Source organism: Lissotriton helveticus, chromosome 2_1, assembly GCF_964261635.1.
Source record: "Lissotriton helveticus chromosome 2_1, aLisHel1.1, whole genome shotgun sequence".
Classification (NCBI taxonomy): domain Eukaryota; kingdom Metazoa; phylum Chordata; class Amphibia; order Caudata; family Salamandridae; genus Lissotriton; species Lissotriton helveticus.
This window is the reverse complement of record NC_136059.1, coordinates 1510248474-1510267636: the sequence shown is the minus strand read 5'-3', so window position 1 is coordinate 1510267636 and position 19163 is coordinate 1510248474. Positions and strand designations below refer to the sequence as shown.

Sequence of the window (19163 nt, the reverse complement as noted above, 5' to 3'; positions counted from 1 at the left end):
TCATTTATACTTAATAAAATTCAGATAAATGTGAATAGCTGGTACACAAGATATCGCGCTGGTACAGAGCGTAAATGCCAATAATGTTGGATGATAAACTAGAAAAATTTCGTAACATGTCTGAAAAAAATTCGCACATCGAAAAACACAGTTGCATATTAATCATAATTATGTTTCCAACAATAAATTCATACTGCTATTAGTCTGCAAGAATAAGAAAGCAATAAAACAACAAATAAACAGTTACACAAAAATCCTGTCGGCCATCTTGGATAGGGGAGTTCTCACACTTCATGTTATGCAAGGAAATATTGACAGCTCTCCCAAAATCAGTTTATAAAAAGCAGGATAATTCTATCCTGTCATTCAGTCCATTAGGTTGTAGGCTTCCCATCTTCTTTATCCAGAAATATTCCGATCTAAGTCTTTGTTTGTGTGAGTCTCTCTCTGGATGGTATTTTATGACTTCCAGTATAGTGAAACGTAATTGTGCAACATTATGTCCTGCTTCCAGCCAGTGTGCACTCACTGTAGATTTCAAATTTTTCAACCGAATGTTGCTCTTATGTTCTGTTATTCTGATTTTTATTTTTCGCTCAGTCTGACCTATGTATAATTTTCCACATGGGCACTTGATGCCGTAAATTACGTTTTTAGTATCACAGGTTCCTGAATGTAACAAAGTCACCTTTTTGCCAGTCATTGGATGTGTGAACATCTGCCCCACCATCACGTTGTTACAATGGACGCAATTTTCGCATCTCTGCATACCCTTGTAATTAGTTACATCCGGTTTAATTTTCTTTTTCAAAAGTTCTTTCAAATTTTTTGACCTGTTGTATGCGAACGTAATCCGATCAGCAACCAGTGGTTCTAGATCAGGTTCTTGTGCAATGAGTGCCCAATGTTTCCTCATAATGTTGGCTATCTTCACTGATTGAATCGAATGTTTCAAAACACATACTGTCATTTTGGTTACATTTCTTTCTTTAGTCACAAGTAAAGACTCTCTCTTCATATTCAAGACTTTAGTTTTGGATTCTTCCAGTAATGGTTCCGGGTACCCTCTTTGTAGGTACTTTTGGATCTGTTTGTCAATGGTGGAGAGTAAATCTTGTGGATCAGAGGTGATTCTTTTTTGACGGATAAATTGGGACACTGGAAGATGTTTCTTTAAGGAGTGATGGTGAAAACTCTGATAGTGTAAGCCACTGTTTCTATCCGTTGGTTTAGTGTACACACTGGTTCTTATACTGTTCTGTTCAAGATGAATTTTCACATCTAAGAAAGCCAATTCTTTCTGGTCCATTTGGTGGGTAAATTTAATGCGATCATGAACTGCATTGAGTCTTTGAATGTTATTGATTAATTCTTCCTGTTTACCCTTCCAGATGAGGAAGATATCATCAATGTATCTTTTGAAGACCATTAGCCCAGTTGTCCAATTCACGTTGTGAATTATATTGTCATGCTCAAATTTTGCCATGAAGGTGTTTGCGTAGGACGGTGCCCCCGCAAACCCCATGGAGGTCCCACTGCACTGTTCATAAAAATTGTCTTCCCAGTTAAAGTAACTGTGTAATAGAGCAAACTGCAATAGTTCCAGCATAAATGTTTTTTCTCCACCACTTATTTCATTGTTCAGTAAACACCATTCCATCGCTTCAATTCCCTCACTGTGTGGGATTGAGGTGTACAAAGCGGTCACGTCAATAGAGCATAACCATATTTCTTCATCAGTAGGAATATTAACTGTGGATAACATGTTAAGAAATGCAGTGGTGTCCTTTATGTGTGTACTCCATTTCTGAACCAAAGGTTGTAGGAACCAATCTAGGTATTGACCCAGTGGTTCCGATAATGATCCACATGCTGAGACTATTGGTCTAAAAGGTGGTCTCTTGGGGTCCTTGTGTATCTTAGGAAGCATGTAAAATTGAGGTCTCCTGGGATGTTTGGGGTTTAAAAATTGATATGTCTTCAAGGTGATCCATTTCATCTCTAAAGCTTTATCCAAAATTGTTTTGAGTGTCATTCCAAAGCTTTCTGTTGGATCTTGGTCCAACTTATGGTATATGTTTTCATCCTGTAGATGAGCCAGTACACTCTCTTTGTAATAGGTAGTATTCATCACTACTATTGCGCCCCCTTTATCTGCCTTTATTATGGTGATGTCATTGGCATCTCTCAAAGTTTGTAAAACTTGCCATTCTTTTCTGGAGAAATTATTGGTGGTACCACTAGAGTATTTGATTTTCTGAATTTCAGATGTTATAATTCGTTCATATGCATCAATGGTTTTATGTGAAGTAGGAGCACAAAATGTGCTTTTAGGTTTGAATTCTTTCAGATCCATCTCTGGTCTTTCACTCGGTGGTAGATTGTTGAAGAAGTTCTTTAATCTCAAATTCCTTAGAAATTTATAAATTGATATTTCTGTTTCCTGGGCATTAGATTTATAACTTGGAACATACGTTAAACCTTTATTCAACACTTTAGTTTGAGCCTCCGTCAATTGTTTATCCGATATGTTGATGACTAGGTCAATTTCGGTTTCTTTGGTCTTAATTCTCTCTCCGCTACCGTTTCTTTTACTTGCGTTTTTTCTTTTTCCTTTTCCCCTCCTGGTTTTGAGGGCTCTGTAATTATTATACTTGTCGATGGGGCATTGTTTGCTGCTGGGCTGGTGTCTAAAAAAGAAACCTTACTTTGTTGATCTTTGCGTTTATCCTTTGGTATAGGTCTCCTGTTTTGTGCTGTATCAGAGTCAGATACCACACTTTCTTGTGAAGAACTGACGTTAGTCTGCGGTTGTTGCCAATTCCTTTGATTGTAAACTTCTGCCCAACTGTACACCTCTGCAGTTTGACATATTTGGAAAATCAGGCTTCAAGGAGTAGTGATGGAAACCAGTGTTGGTCATAGTTTTCTAAGAGTATTCCTCATAAGGTTTCATGGATTCCCAAGTACGTGTTTGTGAAGACAATTCCACATTCGTAATAGCAGATAGTGTATTAGCACTCATGTTAAAATACCTGGCACTTTTATATTTCTTTACTTCTTTTATGTGGAAAATATTTTCTTGGTCAATAAACACCTTTTGTTACATTGTCGTATATTTTAAAGGTGTTCCCTTGTCTTTCATTTTCCGGTAACACATTTAGGGCTATATGTAGGTAATTTGTGTTTTGAGATTCTCAAATTGTGATTTTTTGGGGAATCGCATTTAGAATCGCAAAACGCAATGTAGGTAGGATTAGCAACATTTTTAGCGAATCCCACTTATTCCTTATTTGCGATTCGCAAACTGAGATTCGTAAATAAGGAATACCTTCTCATTCATTCCTATGGGCTAGAAGGCCCAGAGGAATGAATGGGAAGACATTCTCACTTTGCGATTCTCAATTAGAGAATCGCAAATTGAGAATGCAATTTCAGGGTTGTAAGGGTGTCAATAGGACACCCTTTTGCACCCCTGAAATTAACATGTGTGCACATATACATGCCCTAATAGCATGTATGTGACCCACATGGCACTTTGAAAAATGCCAAAAAGTGCATTTTTCAAAGAAATCTCAAAATACCACCAACCTGAAGTTGGTGGTATTTCGCGATTCCTTAAGCCAAAATTTGCACAACTTGGGTGCTTCCTACATTGCATTTAAGGAATTGCAATTTGCGATTCCTTAAATGCAATAGCAAAATAAGGAATCGCAAATTTTGCGATTCCTTATTTTGGATGTGGGTTTTTGTGTGCTACATAGCACACTGCCCCAATTGCGATTGCAAATTCTGAAATTCTGTGAATTCCAGCATTTGCGAGCGCAATTAGGCTTCCTACATGTGTCCCTTAGGGGGTTATTTAGAGTTTGGTAGGCGGCTGACAAGCCTATCTATGTGGTGGAGGTCCTTGGATCCACCTTCCTTGCTTCATTTTGCTAGAAGTTCTGATGAGGTGACTGGAGCACTTTCGGCAAAATTGTAATCCCAGCTGGACGCCTTGCTTTCCATAGTGGTCGTGGGGAGGGTTCACTCCAAGTCGGGCAGACCTTCTGGCTCATTAACCTGGTGCCTCTGAGATGAACTGACCGCTGGGTCTTAGGTTTCAAATGCTGGAGCTAGCTGAGACTCTGCCATCAGAAACTCTAATGAAGGAAGGGAAACTGTGAGTTTGGCATGCTTGGAGCCATGCTGATTTACAGCTGGACTCCCGCCCGCCAAATACTGACTGCCCCTCTAGTTCATTGTTTGATGGCAGTACATTTCCAAATATTTCCAGGGTGGGACTAAGATGTAGAGGAGTTTGGGAACGACCACATACTTCCACATTTGTATGTGTTCCCCATGTTTTTAGAGCAATCTAACGTTGGAATTCATCCATGAGAGTGGGTTCTCTACTGGGTCCTGGCGTAATATTATGCAGGGGTAAGTGATATTGACTCAGAACTTCGAAAATAACACTTCTGAAAAATAACACTTCCCAATTGTTATTTCCAAAACTAAATAATTTGAAAAAAGGAACACTTCCAAAACTGTTTGTTCCCAAAATATATGTAAATAAGGATAGTGCTGGGTTCAGCATTAGGGAGTAAAGCCATTGGATATAAGATATAAGGTACAGAGGTTTGGGTTATGAGGGATACCGGCTGGGGCTAGGGCAATAGGTTTAGAGGTGCAGGGTTAATGACTTGGAGTATGTGCTAAAATGTTTGTGGCATGGGGTTTTGTGGATGGGTTTAATGTTAAGGTTATAGGGTTAAGAGTTAGGGATGTTGCACATGGATTGTATGCATCAGTGGTTAGTAATTACGGATAAGGGGTGCATGCATAGGGTTAATGGTTAACAGTTTGGAGTATAGCGTTCAGTGAAGGGTATAGGGTTAGGAGTATAGGATTGAAGATAAAGTTGAGGGAATAGGGTTAGTGGTTACTGGTACAAAATAAGTTTGTTAAGGATAGGTATTAAGGGTTAAGGCTTTGGGGTATAGTGTTTAGGTGTTATAAGTAGGGAGATACAGTCTAGAAGTAAAGGGGTAAGGGTACAGGGAGTAGGGCACAGGGCACAGGCTTAAGGGGTAGGGAATAGGTTGAAGGGTATAGGGTTGAAGAGTTTGTAGTTAAGGGTATGTGGTACAGGGGTTAAGGTTGCATTTGTTTAGTGTGACTGCTGGAAATGTGTTTAAGGAGTGTTGATGACACTGTAGGGATTGTAAGCCTATCTGTTCAAAATGAGAAAATTGAAGTGTTGGGTTCACAGTAACATTGCATTTAATTTCAATGTAACACTACAATTTCAAAATGATGCTATTAGAAGTGTTACATAGACGTTAATCTACTTGTTGCCGAACAAAGGTTCAATTTATTAATGCTTTTATGTACTAATTTGCATTTTTTAATTGTTTAAGTGAATTTTCACTCGTAAATCAACCCATTTGGGCATGTTAGTTCAATTTGCATATGCAAATGTCTGTGTAAAACAGACCCAAATAGTCTGAAAATATGGCAAATGGGGGTCTTTGATCTGGCTTGAAAGGGATCGTTACTGACTTCATTAGCGTGGGCACTTATTAAATGCAATTTTAAAAATTAAGTTCCTCTGGCTTCTGGAACTGTGTGTCCCAGAAACAACAGACAAAGCAAAGCATAGGCTGGGTAACTGTATACATGGAAGTTTGATGCTGTTTCGAATAATTCATAAGAGCTATTTGCTTACTTATTTTTTACAAATCGACAGTTGCACTGTGTTTTAAAAACCATTTAAGCTTCTCTTCTCTTTACTCTTTCTTTTAATGTCTTTTGACCTGATTTAGGGTTTGGTGTACTATTAACGCCTTAACGGCGGCTGCGATTTTGCGGAAGTGCGGCACTTCCGCAAAACGGGCGGGGCCGCGTCGGCCATTGGCCGATGGCAGCACTGGGGAGGTAGTGCTACCGTCGGCCAATTGTCGACGGCAGCACGGAACGGGTTAACTTCGTCATAAACGTGACGTATGACTTCCCCGCCTTACTTAAGTGCATTAGATCTTATGGAACTTGTAATATGACAGACGGGATATCAGTAATGTTTGTGATAGAGTAAACATCTGGCAAACTCTAAATCAAGCTTGTCAATCAAGTCAAGCTATCTCTGTCGGGTTGACAAATGAAGATGCTTAACAATTTTATTTTCCACCAATTTTATTTTCCACCAAGTAGATCAATTGATTGCTAGAAAAGATGAATAACACAGTATTTTCTTAACAACTCAATATGTTTAGGTGAAGTAGAATGTGTATGTTACATTATTTTGATAGTCATTGTAATTTTAGCCATATGTGCATCCCTATAAAACCTAAACAAAAAGATAAATGAGAATAATAGCCGAAAATATTTCAGGCAGGATTCATTCAAATATCCGTCTAGTATCAATTTTTATTGTGACTGCGAAAAATCAACAAGTACAAAAAAAATTGCAGCTTGCATTTCTAACAAACTCAACTGTCTTTGTTGTCATAAACAGGCTTCGGCTTTGTCTGCAAAGTCCTGTGATCCAGCATCTCCCTTTCCCAAGCATCCTGGGACTGCAGCCTGCTGTACCCACAAGGGCCTGGAGCAGAAGCTCTGCCTAGCCGCCCTGCAGCAGCCTCCTAAGGAGTTCCCCACCTATGTGGAGCCCTCCAATGAAGAGGTGTGTGCGGCTTTCAAGAAGGACCCTCGAGAATTTGCAGCCAAGTAAGTGGGAGCCTAACAAGTGAAACTAAGACTCTGATTGGACCAGTACTCCTATGTAAGAAGTCTTATCACTTCTTACCCACGCAGGCCATCAAAAGCAATGCCTCATTGGAATAGGGTTATGAAGTAAGACTATCGTCTGAGATGTCGGTAGACATCTGCCCTTAGGGGCATATTCATGAAATAGTGGCGCAGCATAGCAGATCAACTTGCTGCGCTGCACTACGTCACTGGGAAAGGGTAGGAATGCGCCTTATTTAAGGCATACGGCGCATTCCTGACTTTTCCCCCATCGATGGCACACCTAGCCTACCTATTATATAAACAAGAAGATTCTATCAAAGAGAAAAAGTGATAATTTTTATTTTGTATTTTATTTTGTTTTCTGAGGTGATGCTAGGCTCTCTCTTAAGTTGGAAAAGATGAGAGCACAGTGTGCTTGTTAAAATACCCCTCACACACTAAAAAAATCCTTTAGTGTCATGCTTCATCATAGGGGTCTTCCCGTCCCTTTAACGGGGCAGGGCGTGCTACGACCAGACGAACTACGCGGGAGCACTCTAGTTGTGACAGAGGCTATGTGTCAGTGCAGGGGTGTCAGTGAAAGTGTAGGGACCTAACTAGTGAGTGTGAAAAAATTCCAAAAAGGTTTAAAAATTCCCTGGCTTAGTAGAAAAACATTTTTTATTCACTTCTCTAGCTGGGAACATTAAGAAGGGGATGGTGAGGTAGAGCATTAGCTTGCTACCTAGTCGACATGTTTCGTAAGCAGTCCCCCACTGCTTACTCATCAGGACCATATCATGATCCCTACCACTAAAAACTCAGTTCTACAGAGGTATGCCTACTGTCCTACAAACAATGCAGCAAAAATAGGCTGACTGTTTGGGCTTCAGGGCATGAGCTGGCCCAGGTGAAGCGAGGCAAATTCAATGAGTACCAAAAATATTGACCTAATGCGGTCTCTGTAAGAGAGGAGGGAGAAAAAGAGAGAGAAAAGCCAACATAAATGCGTTGTAAATACATCAATCTGATTGGTAACACCAAAAATTCATATGGTCGTATACGCTCTGTTCATCCAAAAGCGGCTATTCTGCCTTATGTGATAAAAAGGCAAAAAGCAGTACACCTCTCATGACTGGCTGACCGTCACCAGATATAGGTTGTAAAACCCTCATTATAGTCGGGTTATACTCATTTCTCGTCATACATACAGACAATCGCGACTCCATACACTCAAAACAAACTCACACATGAAAAATAATCAGGAGACCCTCGTTTGCGTTTTTTTCGAAACGTCTTTTCTCGAAAGGAATTAATTAAATAGTGTAACCTTTAACACTGGCAATATACGTACTCTTTTTGATAGTTTTTCAATGCCCCATGAGCTTGCAGGCGAGGGGTACTCAGCGCGGTTGACTGAAAAATAAAAACCGCACCCATATGTCATTTACGGAAATGTATCCGCGATGTTGCTAAGCCCTTGTGACCCATTTATTAAAGACTCGAGGTCAGAGTCTATTACTCACATTACCGGCAGAAGAAGAACTCCTTATTCCTACCCCCGTGCTGCTCCGTGGTTAGCCGGTCTCGTGTGTTTGGCTTCTTTTAAAAAGATTTCATTTCCGCATCGTCATTCGCGTGTGTGTGCGGCTGCTCCGAGAGAGCTAGTGCGCTCAAACCGAAGATGGCTGCCGCTTTTCGGCACGGTTCGGTGTAAAAAACTGAAGTCTTTCTACTCTTTCGTTATCAAACAAATACTGTGATATTAAATGCAGTTAAGCCGCATTGCAGAGGATAATGATGTTTCCAAAGGTCAGAATCATTCATTGGGTCATAAGAAATTAAAAAACGAATTAAAAAAGGGGGGCAAACGCCATTTGTTGTTCGTTTTATGGGGCATGAAAAAAGAGTATTAATCAGGAGTTTATAGCAAGATGTCTCGGTTATTTCTTAGGAGCGCTGATTCATAGCTGTCCCCAAGGTATATCATCGTTCAGTCCATTTTTGTGGGATTGGATGCGAAACACCCATCTTTGTTCTTTCTCTAAGAGAAAGTTTTCATTGTTCACTAGTTCTATCACAGTCCACGAAATTTCCTCAGGTTTATGGTTTTTTTCTAGGAAATGATTGGTGAGTTTGGTACTTGATTTCCTGCATTTTATAGTGCTCTTATGTTCACCTATCCTGATCTTTACTGCTCTGCTTGTCATTCCCACATATTCAAGTTTGCAGGGACAGGTGATCAGGTATACGACATTGGCACTATTACAGTTGCTGAAACCTCTTTGTTCCCAAACAGTGCCATTGTTGAAGGTTAGTTTTTTACTCTTCGTAGTCAGGCAGCAAACTTTACATCCTCTACAAGGATGGTGACCTTGTACAAAATTGGGTGTTCTTTGTGCATTGATGTTGTTCAATTTAGGTCTTGTGTGGACCAAGACATCTCTTATGCTTTGTGCTTTTTTGTGTGCGAACATCGGTTTTGGTATCTGCAGTTCACCACTGTTCAAAATTTTCCAGTTTTTGTTGACGATTTTAGTCACTAGGGTTGAACTGGTATTGTACGTGGTCGTACAAATGGGTCTTTTCTCCTCCTCCTTCTGTACTTTTGCTTCCACAAGGCTTTCACGGCAGTTGTTTTTAGCTCGTGTGTATGCCTGGTCAATGATTTGGTTTGGATACATCCGTGTTTTTAGTTTCTTTTTTAAATCCTCTGCTTGTAATTTGGAGTCACCAATCTCTGTGCAGTTCCTGCGAAGGCGCAGAAACTGACCGTACGGGAGGTTATCCCGTAGATGTTTGGGATGAAAGCTGTTGTACATTAGAAGACAATTTTTGAAGTACTTTTGAAATGGGTTGTAGTCATTAATCTTCCATCTTTCGGGAAGATATTCAGGTCTAGGAAAACCAGATTACTATTAGAAGTAATACTCGTGAATCTCAGGAAATCATCCTGAAGATTCAACCATGTTAGAAATTGTTCGGAATTCCTTTCATCTCCATACCAGATGATAAGGATATCATCGATGTATCGTTTCCACAACTTGATATTGGATCTGAAAGGGTTGTTGTGATTTAGTATTTTGGTCACCTCTAGATGGTGCACATAGAGTCCAGCTATGCTAGGAGCAAATGTGCTTCCCATGCTGGTACCGTGTTTCTGTAAATATAGGGTGCCTTTGTAATCAAAAAAGTTCTCTTTTAGTGCCAGAGAGCAGCAGTCCATCACCACATTCCGTGGTGTCTGATATTCCCAAAAGTCTTCAAATAATACATCCTCAATGATCTCCAAAGTGGCTTGGTGTGGAAGACTAGTGTAGAGACTCTCCACGTCACAGCTGATTAATAGCTGTGTGTTTGGGTCGAAGGTGACCTCTTCGAGCAAATTCAATACATCTTTAGTATCTCTCAGATACGTAGATGTTTTTTGAACCATGGGTCTGAGGAAGGCGTCTGCAAATCTTGAGACTGGTTCTAAAATAGACCCAATGCCTGAAACGATGGGTCGTCCTGGGGGGTTCTGCAGGTCTTTGTGAATCTTGGGTAGGGTGTATAGGTATGGAATTTTGGGATTCTTTTGACAGAGAAATTCCCCTTCCTTCTTGGTGATCCAGTCGTGTGCTATTGCTTCCTCCACCATTGTCCCAATCTTGGTTTTTATTCTTTCAGTGGGGTCCATGTGGAGGACCTCATAGTTCCTTCTGTCCTGTAGCAGTCTCATGCATTCGTCGTCATATTTTTCTATATTCTGTATGACGGTAGCGCCGCCCTTGTCAGCTGGCTTGATTATAACTTCCTTATTGTTACTCAGATCTCGTAATGCTTGTCATTCTTCATTGGTGATGTTATGGAAGACGCGTTTATCTAGAGGGTTAATATCCTCCAGCTCCCTCATTACTGCTTTTTCAAACGTTAGTAGTTCAATTGGAAGAAGAAACCCCCCGGGTATCAACACGGAGCATGACTGGCGCCACAAGGAACCAGAAGTGAGTTTGGTGGTAAACCTCTCTGACACTGAACTAACAGACCCACAAAAAAGAGTTTTGGAAAAGGGGCTAGGATACGTACCCACAGCCAACATGGATAAGTTCCACCTCTGCAAAGAGGTACAAGAATTTATGCGACGCCTGAAGTTGCAAGTCTTTTTCAAAGACAAAGATGACAAAACGGAACATGGAGATACGAACTTGAGACCAAAATCTAGGTTCACCCCCATGGATAACACTCTTCCAATTGAACTACTAACGTTTGAAAAAGCAGTAATGAGGGAGCTGGAGGATATTAACCCTCTAGATAAACGCGTCTTCCATAACATCACCAATGAAGAACGACAAGCATTACGAGATCTGAGTAACAATAAGGAAGTTATAATCAAGCCAGCTGACAAGGGCGGCGCTACCGTCATACAGAATATAGAAAAATATGACGACGAATGCATGAGACTGCTACAGGACAGAAGGAACTATGAGGTCCTCCACATGGACCCCACTGAAAGAATAAAAACCAAGATTGGGACAATGATGGAGGAAGCAATAGCACACGACTGGATCACCAAGAAGGAAGGGGAATTTCTCTGTCAAAAGAATCCCAAAATTCCATACCTATACACCCTACCCAAGATTCACAAAGACCTGCAGAACCCCCCAGGACGACCCATCGTTTCAGGCATTGGGTCTATTTTAGAACCAGTCTCAAGATTTGCAGACGCCTTCCTCAGACCCATGGTTCAAAAAACATCTACGTATCTGAGAGATACTAAAGATGTATTGAATTTGCTCGAAGAGGTCACCTTCGACCCAAACACACAGCTATTAATCAGCTGTGACGTGGAGAGTCTCTACACTAGTATTCCACACCAAGCCACTTTGGAGATCATTGAGGATGTATTATTTGAAGACTTTTGGGAATATCAGACACCACGGAATGTGGTGATGGACTGCTGCTCTCTGGCACTAAAAGAGAACTTTTTTAATTACAAAGGCACCCTATATTTACAGAAACACTGTACCAGCATGGGAAGCGCATTTGCTCCTAGCATAGCTGGACTCTATGTGCACCATCTAGAGGTGACCAAAATACTAAATCACAACAACCCTTTCAGATCCAATATCAAGTTGTGGAGACGATACATCGATGATATCCTTATCATCTGGGATGGAGATGAAAGGAATTCCGAACAATTTCTAACATGGTTGAATCTTCAGGATGATTTCCTGAGATTCACGAGTATTACTTCTAATAGTAATCTGGTTTTCCTAGACCTGAATATCTTCCCGAAAGATGGAAGATTAATGACCACAACCCATTTCAAAAGTACTTCAAAAAATTGTCTTCTAATGTACAACAGCTTTCATCCCAAACATCTACGGGATAACCTCCCGTACGGTCAGTTTCTGCGCCTTCGCAGGAACTGCACAGAGATTGGTGACTTCAAATTACAATCAGAGGATTTAAAAAAGAAACTAAAAACACGGATGTATCCAAACCGAATCATTGACCAGGCATACACACGAGCTAAAAACAACTGCCGGGAAAGCCTTTTGGAAGCAAAAGTACAGAAGGAGGAGGAGAAAGACCCATTTGTACGACCACGTACAATACCAGTTCAAACCTGGTGACTAAAATCATCAACAAAAACTGGAAAATTTTGAACAGTGGTGGACTGCAGATACCAAAACCGATGTTCGCACACAAAAAAGCACAAAGCATAAGAGATGTCTTGGTCCACACAAGACCTAAATTGAACAACATCAATGCACAAAGAACACCCAATTTTGTACAAGGTCACCATCCTTGTGGAGGATGCAAAGTTTGCTGCCTGACTACGAAGAGTAAAAAACTAACCTTCAACAATGGCACTGTTTGGGAACAAAGAGGTTTCAGCAACTGTAATAGTGCCAATGTCGTATACCTGATCACCTGTCCCTGCAAACTTGAATATGTGGGAATGACAAGCAGAGCAGTAAAGATCAGGATAGGTGAACATAAGAGCACTATAAAATGCAGGAAATCAAGAACCAAACTCACCAATCATTTCCTAGAAAAAAACCATAAACCTGAGGAAATTTCGTGGACTGTGATAGAATTAGTGAATAATGAAAACTTTCTCTTAGAGAAAGAACAAAGATGGGTGTTTCGCATCCAATCCCACAAAAATGGACTGAACGATGATATACCTTGGGGACAGCTATGAATCAGCGCTCCTAAGAAATAACCGAGACATCTTGCTATAAACTCCTGATTAATACTCTTTTTTCATGCCCCATAAAACAAACAACAAATGGCGTTTGCCCCCCTTTTTTAATTCGTTTTTTAATTTCTTATGACCCAATGAATGATTCTGACCTTTGGAAACATCATTATCCTCTGCAATGCGGCTTAACTGTATTTAATATCACAGTATTTGTTTGATAACGAAAGAGTAGAAAGACTTCAGTTTTTTACACCGAACCGTGCCGAAAAGCGGCAGCCATCTTGGGTTTGAGCGCACTAGCTCTCCCGGAGCAGCCGCACACACACGCGAATGACGATGCGGAAATGAAATCTTTTTAAAAGAAGCCAAACACACGAGACCGGCTAACCACGGAGCAGCACGGGGGTAGGAATAAGGAGTTCTTCTTCTGCCGGTAATGTGAGTAATAGACTCTGACCTCGAGTCTTTAATAAATGGGTCACAAGGGCTTAGCAACATCGCGGATACATTTCCGTAAATGACATATGGGTGCGGTTTTTATTTTTCAGTCAACGCGCTGAGTACCCCTCGCCTGCAAGCTCATGGGGCATTGAAAAACTATCAAAAAGAGTACGTATATTGCCAGTGTTAAAGGTTACACTATTTAATTAATTCCTTTCGAGAAAAGACGTTTCGAAAAAAACGCAAACGAGGGTCTCCTGATTATTTTTCATGTGTGAGTTTGTTTTGAGTGTATGGAGTCGCGATTGTCTGCATGTATGACGAGAAATGAGTATAACCCGACTATAATGACGGTTTTACAACCTATATCTGGTGACAGTCAGCCAGTCATGAGAGGTGTACTGCTTTTTGCCTTTTTATCACATAAGGCAGAATAGCTGCTTTTGGATGAACAGAGCGTATACGACCATATGAATTTTTGGTGTTACCAATCAGATTGATGTATTTACAACGCATTTATGTTGGCTTTTCTCTCTCTTTTTCTCCCTCCTCTCTTACAGAGACCGCATTAGGTCAATATTTTTGGTACTCATTGAATTTACCTCGCTTCACCTGGGCCAGCTCATGCCCTGAAGCACTGGCGTAACGAAAAGTGAGGGGGCCTCCCTGCACGATACTTAGGGGGGCCCCCTCCGGGCTCAATCGGGAGCTCTCCCGGCCAGAGTTCAGTGCCGAGGGGACCCCTTGGAGCTAGGGGCCCCCCGCACTGCGTGGGCTGCGGGGGCCTGTGTTACGCCCCTGCCCTGAAGCCCAAACAGTCAGCCTATTTTTGCTGCATTGTTTGTAGGACAGTAGGCATACCTCTGTAGAACTGAGTTTTTAGTGGTAGGGATCATGATATGGTCCTGATGAGTAAGCAGTGGCGGACTGCTTACGAAACATGTCGACTAGGTAGCAAGCTAATGCTCTACCTCACCATCCCCTTCTTAATGTTCCCAGCTAGAGAAGTGAATAAAAAATTTTTTTCTACTAAGCCAGGGAATTTTTAAACCTTTTTGGAATTTTTTCACACTCACTAGTTAGGTCCCTACACTTTCACTGACACCCCTGCACTGACACATAGCCTCTGTCACAACTAGAGTGCTCCCGCGTAGTTCGTCTGGTTGTAGCACGCCCCGCCCCGTTATAGGGACGGGAAGACCCCTATGATGAAGCATGACACTAAAGGATTTTTTTAGTGTGTGAGGGGTATTTTAACAAGCACACTGTGCTCTCATCTTTTCTAACTTAAGAGAGAGCCTAGCATCACCTCAGAAAACAAAATAAAATACAAAATAAAAATTATCACTTTTTCTCTTTGATAGAATCTTCTTGTTTATATAATTCTGCTAGGAGGGTGATTCTATCAGTACCTCTACGCTTCCTGTTTTGTTTTTGGGACACCTAGCCTACCGCCTACGCAGGCGCCCTTGCACCATGGTTCAAGGGTGCCTGCATTGCATGAAGGGTTGTTTTTGTGCAGGAAGGGACTCCTTCCTGCACAAAAACAATCCCAATAAGCATATTCCTCTATCTATGTGTGCTACAGAATGCAGCACAGATAGAAAGAGGAAGTAATGAGGAGAAATAAAGATATTTCTCCTCTTCATGCCTCTCCTGGGGATGCACATCTTTTTGGCGCATTCCCAGGTTTGCAAGGTCTTGTAAATCTGAGAATGCATAAAAAACCATGGGAGTTACGTGGGAACACCAACGCGACACCCATGGAACGCCTGCCCAGGGCAGAATAACACAACACAGCGATTTGCACTGTGTTTCGTTACTCAAGATTTTTGAAGTCACTCAAAGCCACGCAAAATGGCTTTGCGTGGCTTAAAAAATCAGACTTAAGGTTTCTGTCGTTCTTGAACCATGTTGCGTGGTGCAAGAGTGGTGCAAACTGGGTCATAAATATGGCCCTAATTGTCTGTTTTAACTTCTGATGAATCAACCTTTGTGCCTGGCGTTTATTGGCAGATGTTGCTGAAGTGTGCACTCACTACTATGTGTTATCCCATTGTAGTAGTGATGCTGATACGATCAGAGTAATATTATTTTCTTTTAATTTCTTTATTAACTTTTTTGTTCTTATAAGCACACATTTATACATGTACTTAATACTAGACCTGGGTGTAGTTCGTTGAGACTCTGCTGCATGGAGTTCCGCAAGCGGCAGAGTGCATTTGGTCATGCCGTTCATGTTGACTTTCAACGAGGGGTGTTTGCCAAGCGCTGTATAATCAGTGTGAATGGCATCATTTGCAGCGCAAGAAGGAGCCTACAACTTTTCGACACCCTGGTCAGAATCACTTCTAGGATCCTGCAGTCAGACTTCACCTATTTGAAACTAAGAACTTGATTAGTTATTGCAGCAACTGACCACAGGCATGTGCAGTCACCCGTCTTGTCAGGACTTACTAAATGTAGGCTGGCTGTGGCTTCTCCCTCAAGTCTTCCTTCTGGACCAGAGCCAGGATCATAAAATATATCTATGCAACCAGTAACAGTCAATAGAGCTTTGCTATTTTAGAGTATCTGAACATAAATTCAAAGATACAGAGGATTTATCAGCTTTATATTAGAGCCACTGAAGTTTGGCGGTGGAGCATATGTAAACCTCAGTGTGCAACCAATACTGTGACCTGCCATTCACATTGTGATGCCTCTGAATAAGAGGGTTTATTCAGAAATGGGAATATCGTTTTGCTGCTAGAAGGCAGGAAACTGCAAGATTGACCACTTCAGAATTGTGCTTCTGAGGTGATAGATCCTAATTAAACCAGAAACCCAGATACTTGACAAAAGACATAGAAATTGGGGAGATTTTTAATTATTGGCACTCAGAAGATGTCCCAGTAGGCAGTACCTCATCTAAAACATGAGCTCTGTATTTCCACCACAAATACAAATCTTTATTGTTTGGTTAATAAAAACCGTAACAATGTTACATATGTACGTTCATTATTTGAATATACATTAAAACCAATTTTTTTGATAAAATTGAGGCTCCCCATACCATAAAATCGTATGTTTAATCTGTTACATCTTCTCAGTGTAATCAGGTGTCATAACTACATCTTTGAAAGTGTAATTTACTGTAAAATGTTTCGGTCATACAGCCTATGATTTTTGAGTGCCAATTCGTGCAGTTTAAGATATTTAAACAATTTACAGTTCATTTGGGGATTTGGTGGGTCAAGAGTTTGTATGATGGCTGCCCTGCATGCCCTGATCCCTCTAGCCATAACATCTTTCCTTAACAATGTGACACGTGCTGGATATAAAGAAGGGGATACACAAATCAAATGAGTAAAATCCTCTATTTGGCTACCACAAAGTCTGAATGCTGTGGCAGTTTTGCTCCCAACTTGGTTGATCTGCTAATGTTGGTAGTCGGCCAAAATGAAGTGCCATCACTCGTTTCTTTACGCGTGCTGGAAATGTAAGACTAATATAGGGTGCCGGTTTCAAGTTCTCCTAACTTTTAAGCACCTTCCAGGCATGTGATCCTTGCCTAAAGGTGTTTTTTGTCAAGTACCAACCAGGGAATGGAGTTTCGCGACTTTATTTAGGATTTGTATAAAAGTTTTAAAAGATGAATTCTTTTTCCATACCTACTCTGTACTAGTGGAGGTTAAGGCTTTAAAGAAATATTGATTGAATGTAGAGTTTATATCATTTTTAACCTCGGACCATAGAGCTTTGTTGAGTTGAGAATGTTCTGATTTCAGTTTTATTTTATACCTGCTTTTTCATTGTTGTGTACATTCTTCCTATGGTTTCGTTTATTAGCCAAAATTCCAAATGTGTCGGCGGTGCGCTTTGGGACAGTCGAAAGACCCATTTGGAAGTAGTTGCCTGCATCTTATTCAGAAGTAGTGTGTCTTTCCTTGCAAGGCGACGCTGGCATAAGATACTGTTGGAAGCATTTTTGCAGATATTACGCATAACAGCGGTTTGAAAGAAGAGCCTTCCAATTTATTGGATAATATACACAATGCACATACCAGGGCGCTGTCCTTTTTTGCAAGTCATTTTTCTGTTCCTGGTGGTTGAATCTGTTATCTATGTATACTCATAAATACCTATAGCTAATTATTTCTTCAAACTGTTTCCATCCAACCACGTTTTGTGCGTGGGCCTGGGAGGTTGTGAATCAACATGGTTTTAGTTTTTCCTGTACTGATTTCCAATTTGTTGGCGAGGACGTATTCTTACATTTCAGTCAATGATCTTTAGAGGCCAACTTTGGTTAAACTTATTAACACCATGCGTCTGCGTAGGGATGATAAGTCCGAGTTAATTTGCCCAGGAGTGGTGGATGAGAGTTGGTTTGGTCAAGCCGTGGTGCTAGATCTGACATAGACAAGTTAAAGAGGTACGGAGGCAGCACGCAGCCCTGATTCAAGCCCTTGTTTGTGGCGATCTTTGTTGAAATCTTGGTGCCATCGCCCAACTTGACTTTTATCCAATTATGGGTATATAATTGCATTATTCCTTGCAATATTCTTTCAGGGGTATTCCATTCATTTAATTTCCTTCACAGAATGTGATGGTCTACACAATCAAATCAGATTGTGCTTATCAGACCACTTGATGAAGTCCTCTAAGATCAATGAAGCGTGATACTTTGCTTCTACATCAAGCAGCGCTATAAACCTGTAGTTGGCTGGGTTCCATAAACCCATTAGAGGAAATTAAATAAATAATTATTTTTCCCTCGTTGTTGTCTGTTGAAATCCCCCCACCACCTGGCCATACCGCCCCACCGCTCTTACCTGCACGGGGCCGCGGCTAGATAGACTATTGTAGACCAACGCCACTTCTTTGAATAAGGTGGATAGATCATTACCCCAAAATGCTGAGTCCAATTTAAAGATGGTCTGAGAAATAGCGTTTGGTCCTGGCGCTCCAGCTCTTCTCCCTTTGCTTATTGCCTGTGTGACTTTGGCTACTGAATACGTAGAAAGGATTGGTTTATCTACTGGATGGGTGCTCTTTCTTGAGTCACTTATGTGGGATTTTACCAATGTCCCTTTCCATTCCATTCCATTCCCCTCTCCTTTTTCTTGTTTATTGGTTCGTGCTGGTTGTAGTGTTGTCAGTACTACTGGCGTTATACTCCCCTCGAATCTTCTGGCCAGGTGGTCAACCCAGTCTTGCTCCTGGACATTCAACTTATTTATCACTTTCATAGACCTACTCGGACTGTTTACTGTTTCCCAATATATCCTTGAGTTTGTTTTGTGCTACCGATTAGTTATGTCCAAAACGTCTTGTTCCTGTTCCTCTTTTCTTCTTCCCATGAGTGCCTTTTTTATTCTTTCCTCTAGAGACGTACGTTTTTCCATGCAGCTTGGTTGGTGTCTGTTGTTTTAGTTTTCCTAACTGCTTTTTCTAGTTTTCTCTTCAGACGTTGCATTTTACACAAGGAACCATTTTGGCCCTCTCCCGGTAATTGCCTGGGGCTGCCCAGCATAAGTGAGATCAATTTTGTTGTAAAGTCTATCCAGAAATGTAATACATTACTTTTTCCATTACTACTGGTCACTTCTGGATCCTTTATGGTGCAATGCAGGTCCTTTAATGTGGCATTTGTCCACCTCAATTGTTTTAGGTTTGTGGAATTTAAGTTCCTGAACACTGTTAGGGAAATACTGTGCTTTGGTGGGTTTATGCTGAAGTGTATATGTTAATAGGAGTGATCGCTCAGAGTGGTAAATTTGATTGAGTACTGTAGTAAAAAGGCATTGATGAAAGAGAAACAATCGTGTAA

At 40.9% G+C, this 19163-nt stretch overlaps 1 protein-coding gene across 3 annotated transcripts in view; it reads left to right on the top strand.

The window, feature by feature from the left end:
* Positions 1–19163, top strand: part of GC (GC vitamin D binding protein) — a 245740-nt gene that overhangs the window by 30983 nt on the left and 195594 nt on the right. For all 3 annotated transcript variants that reach the window (XM_078676420.1, XM_078676418.1, XM_078676417.1), the window contains exon 4: positions 6500–6711. In XM_078676420.1, the coding sequence (XP_078532546.1) occupies positions 6500–6711 (212 nt within the window). The remainder of the gene's footprint in view (positions 1–6499; positions 6712–19163) is intronic.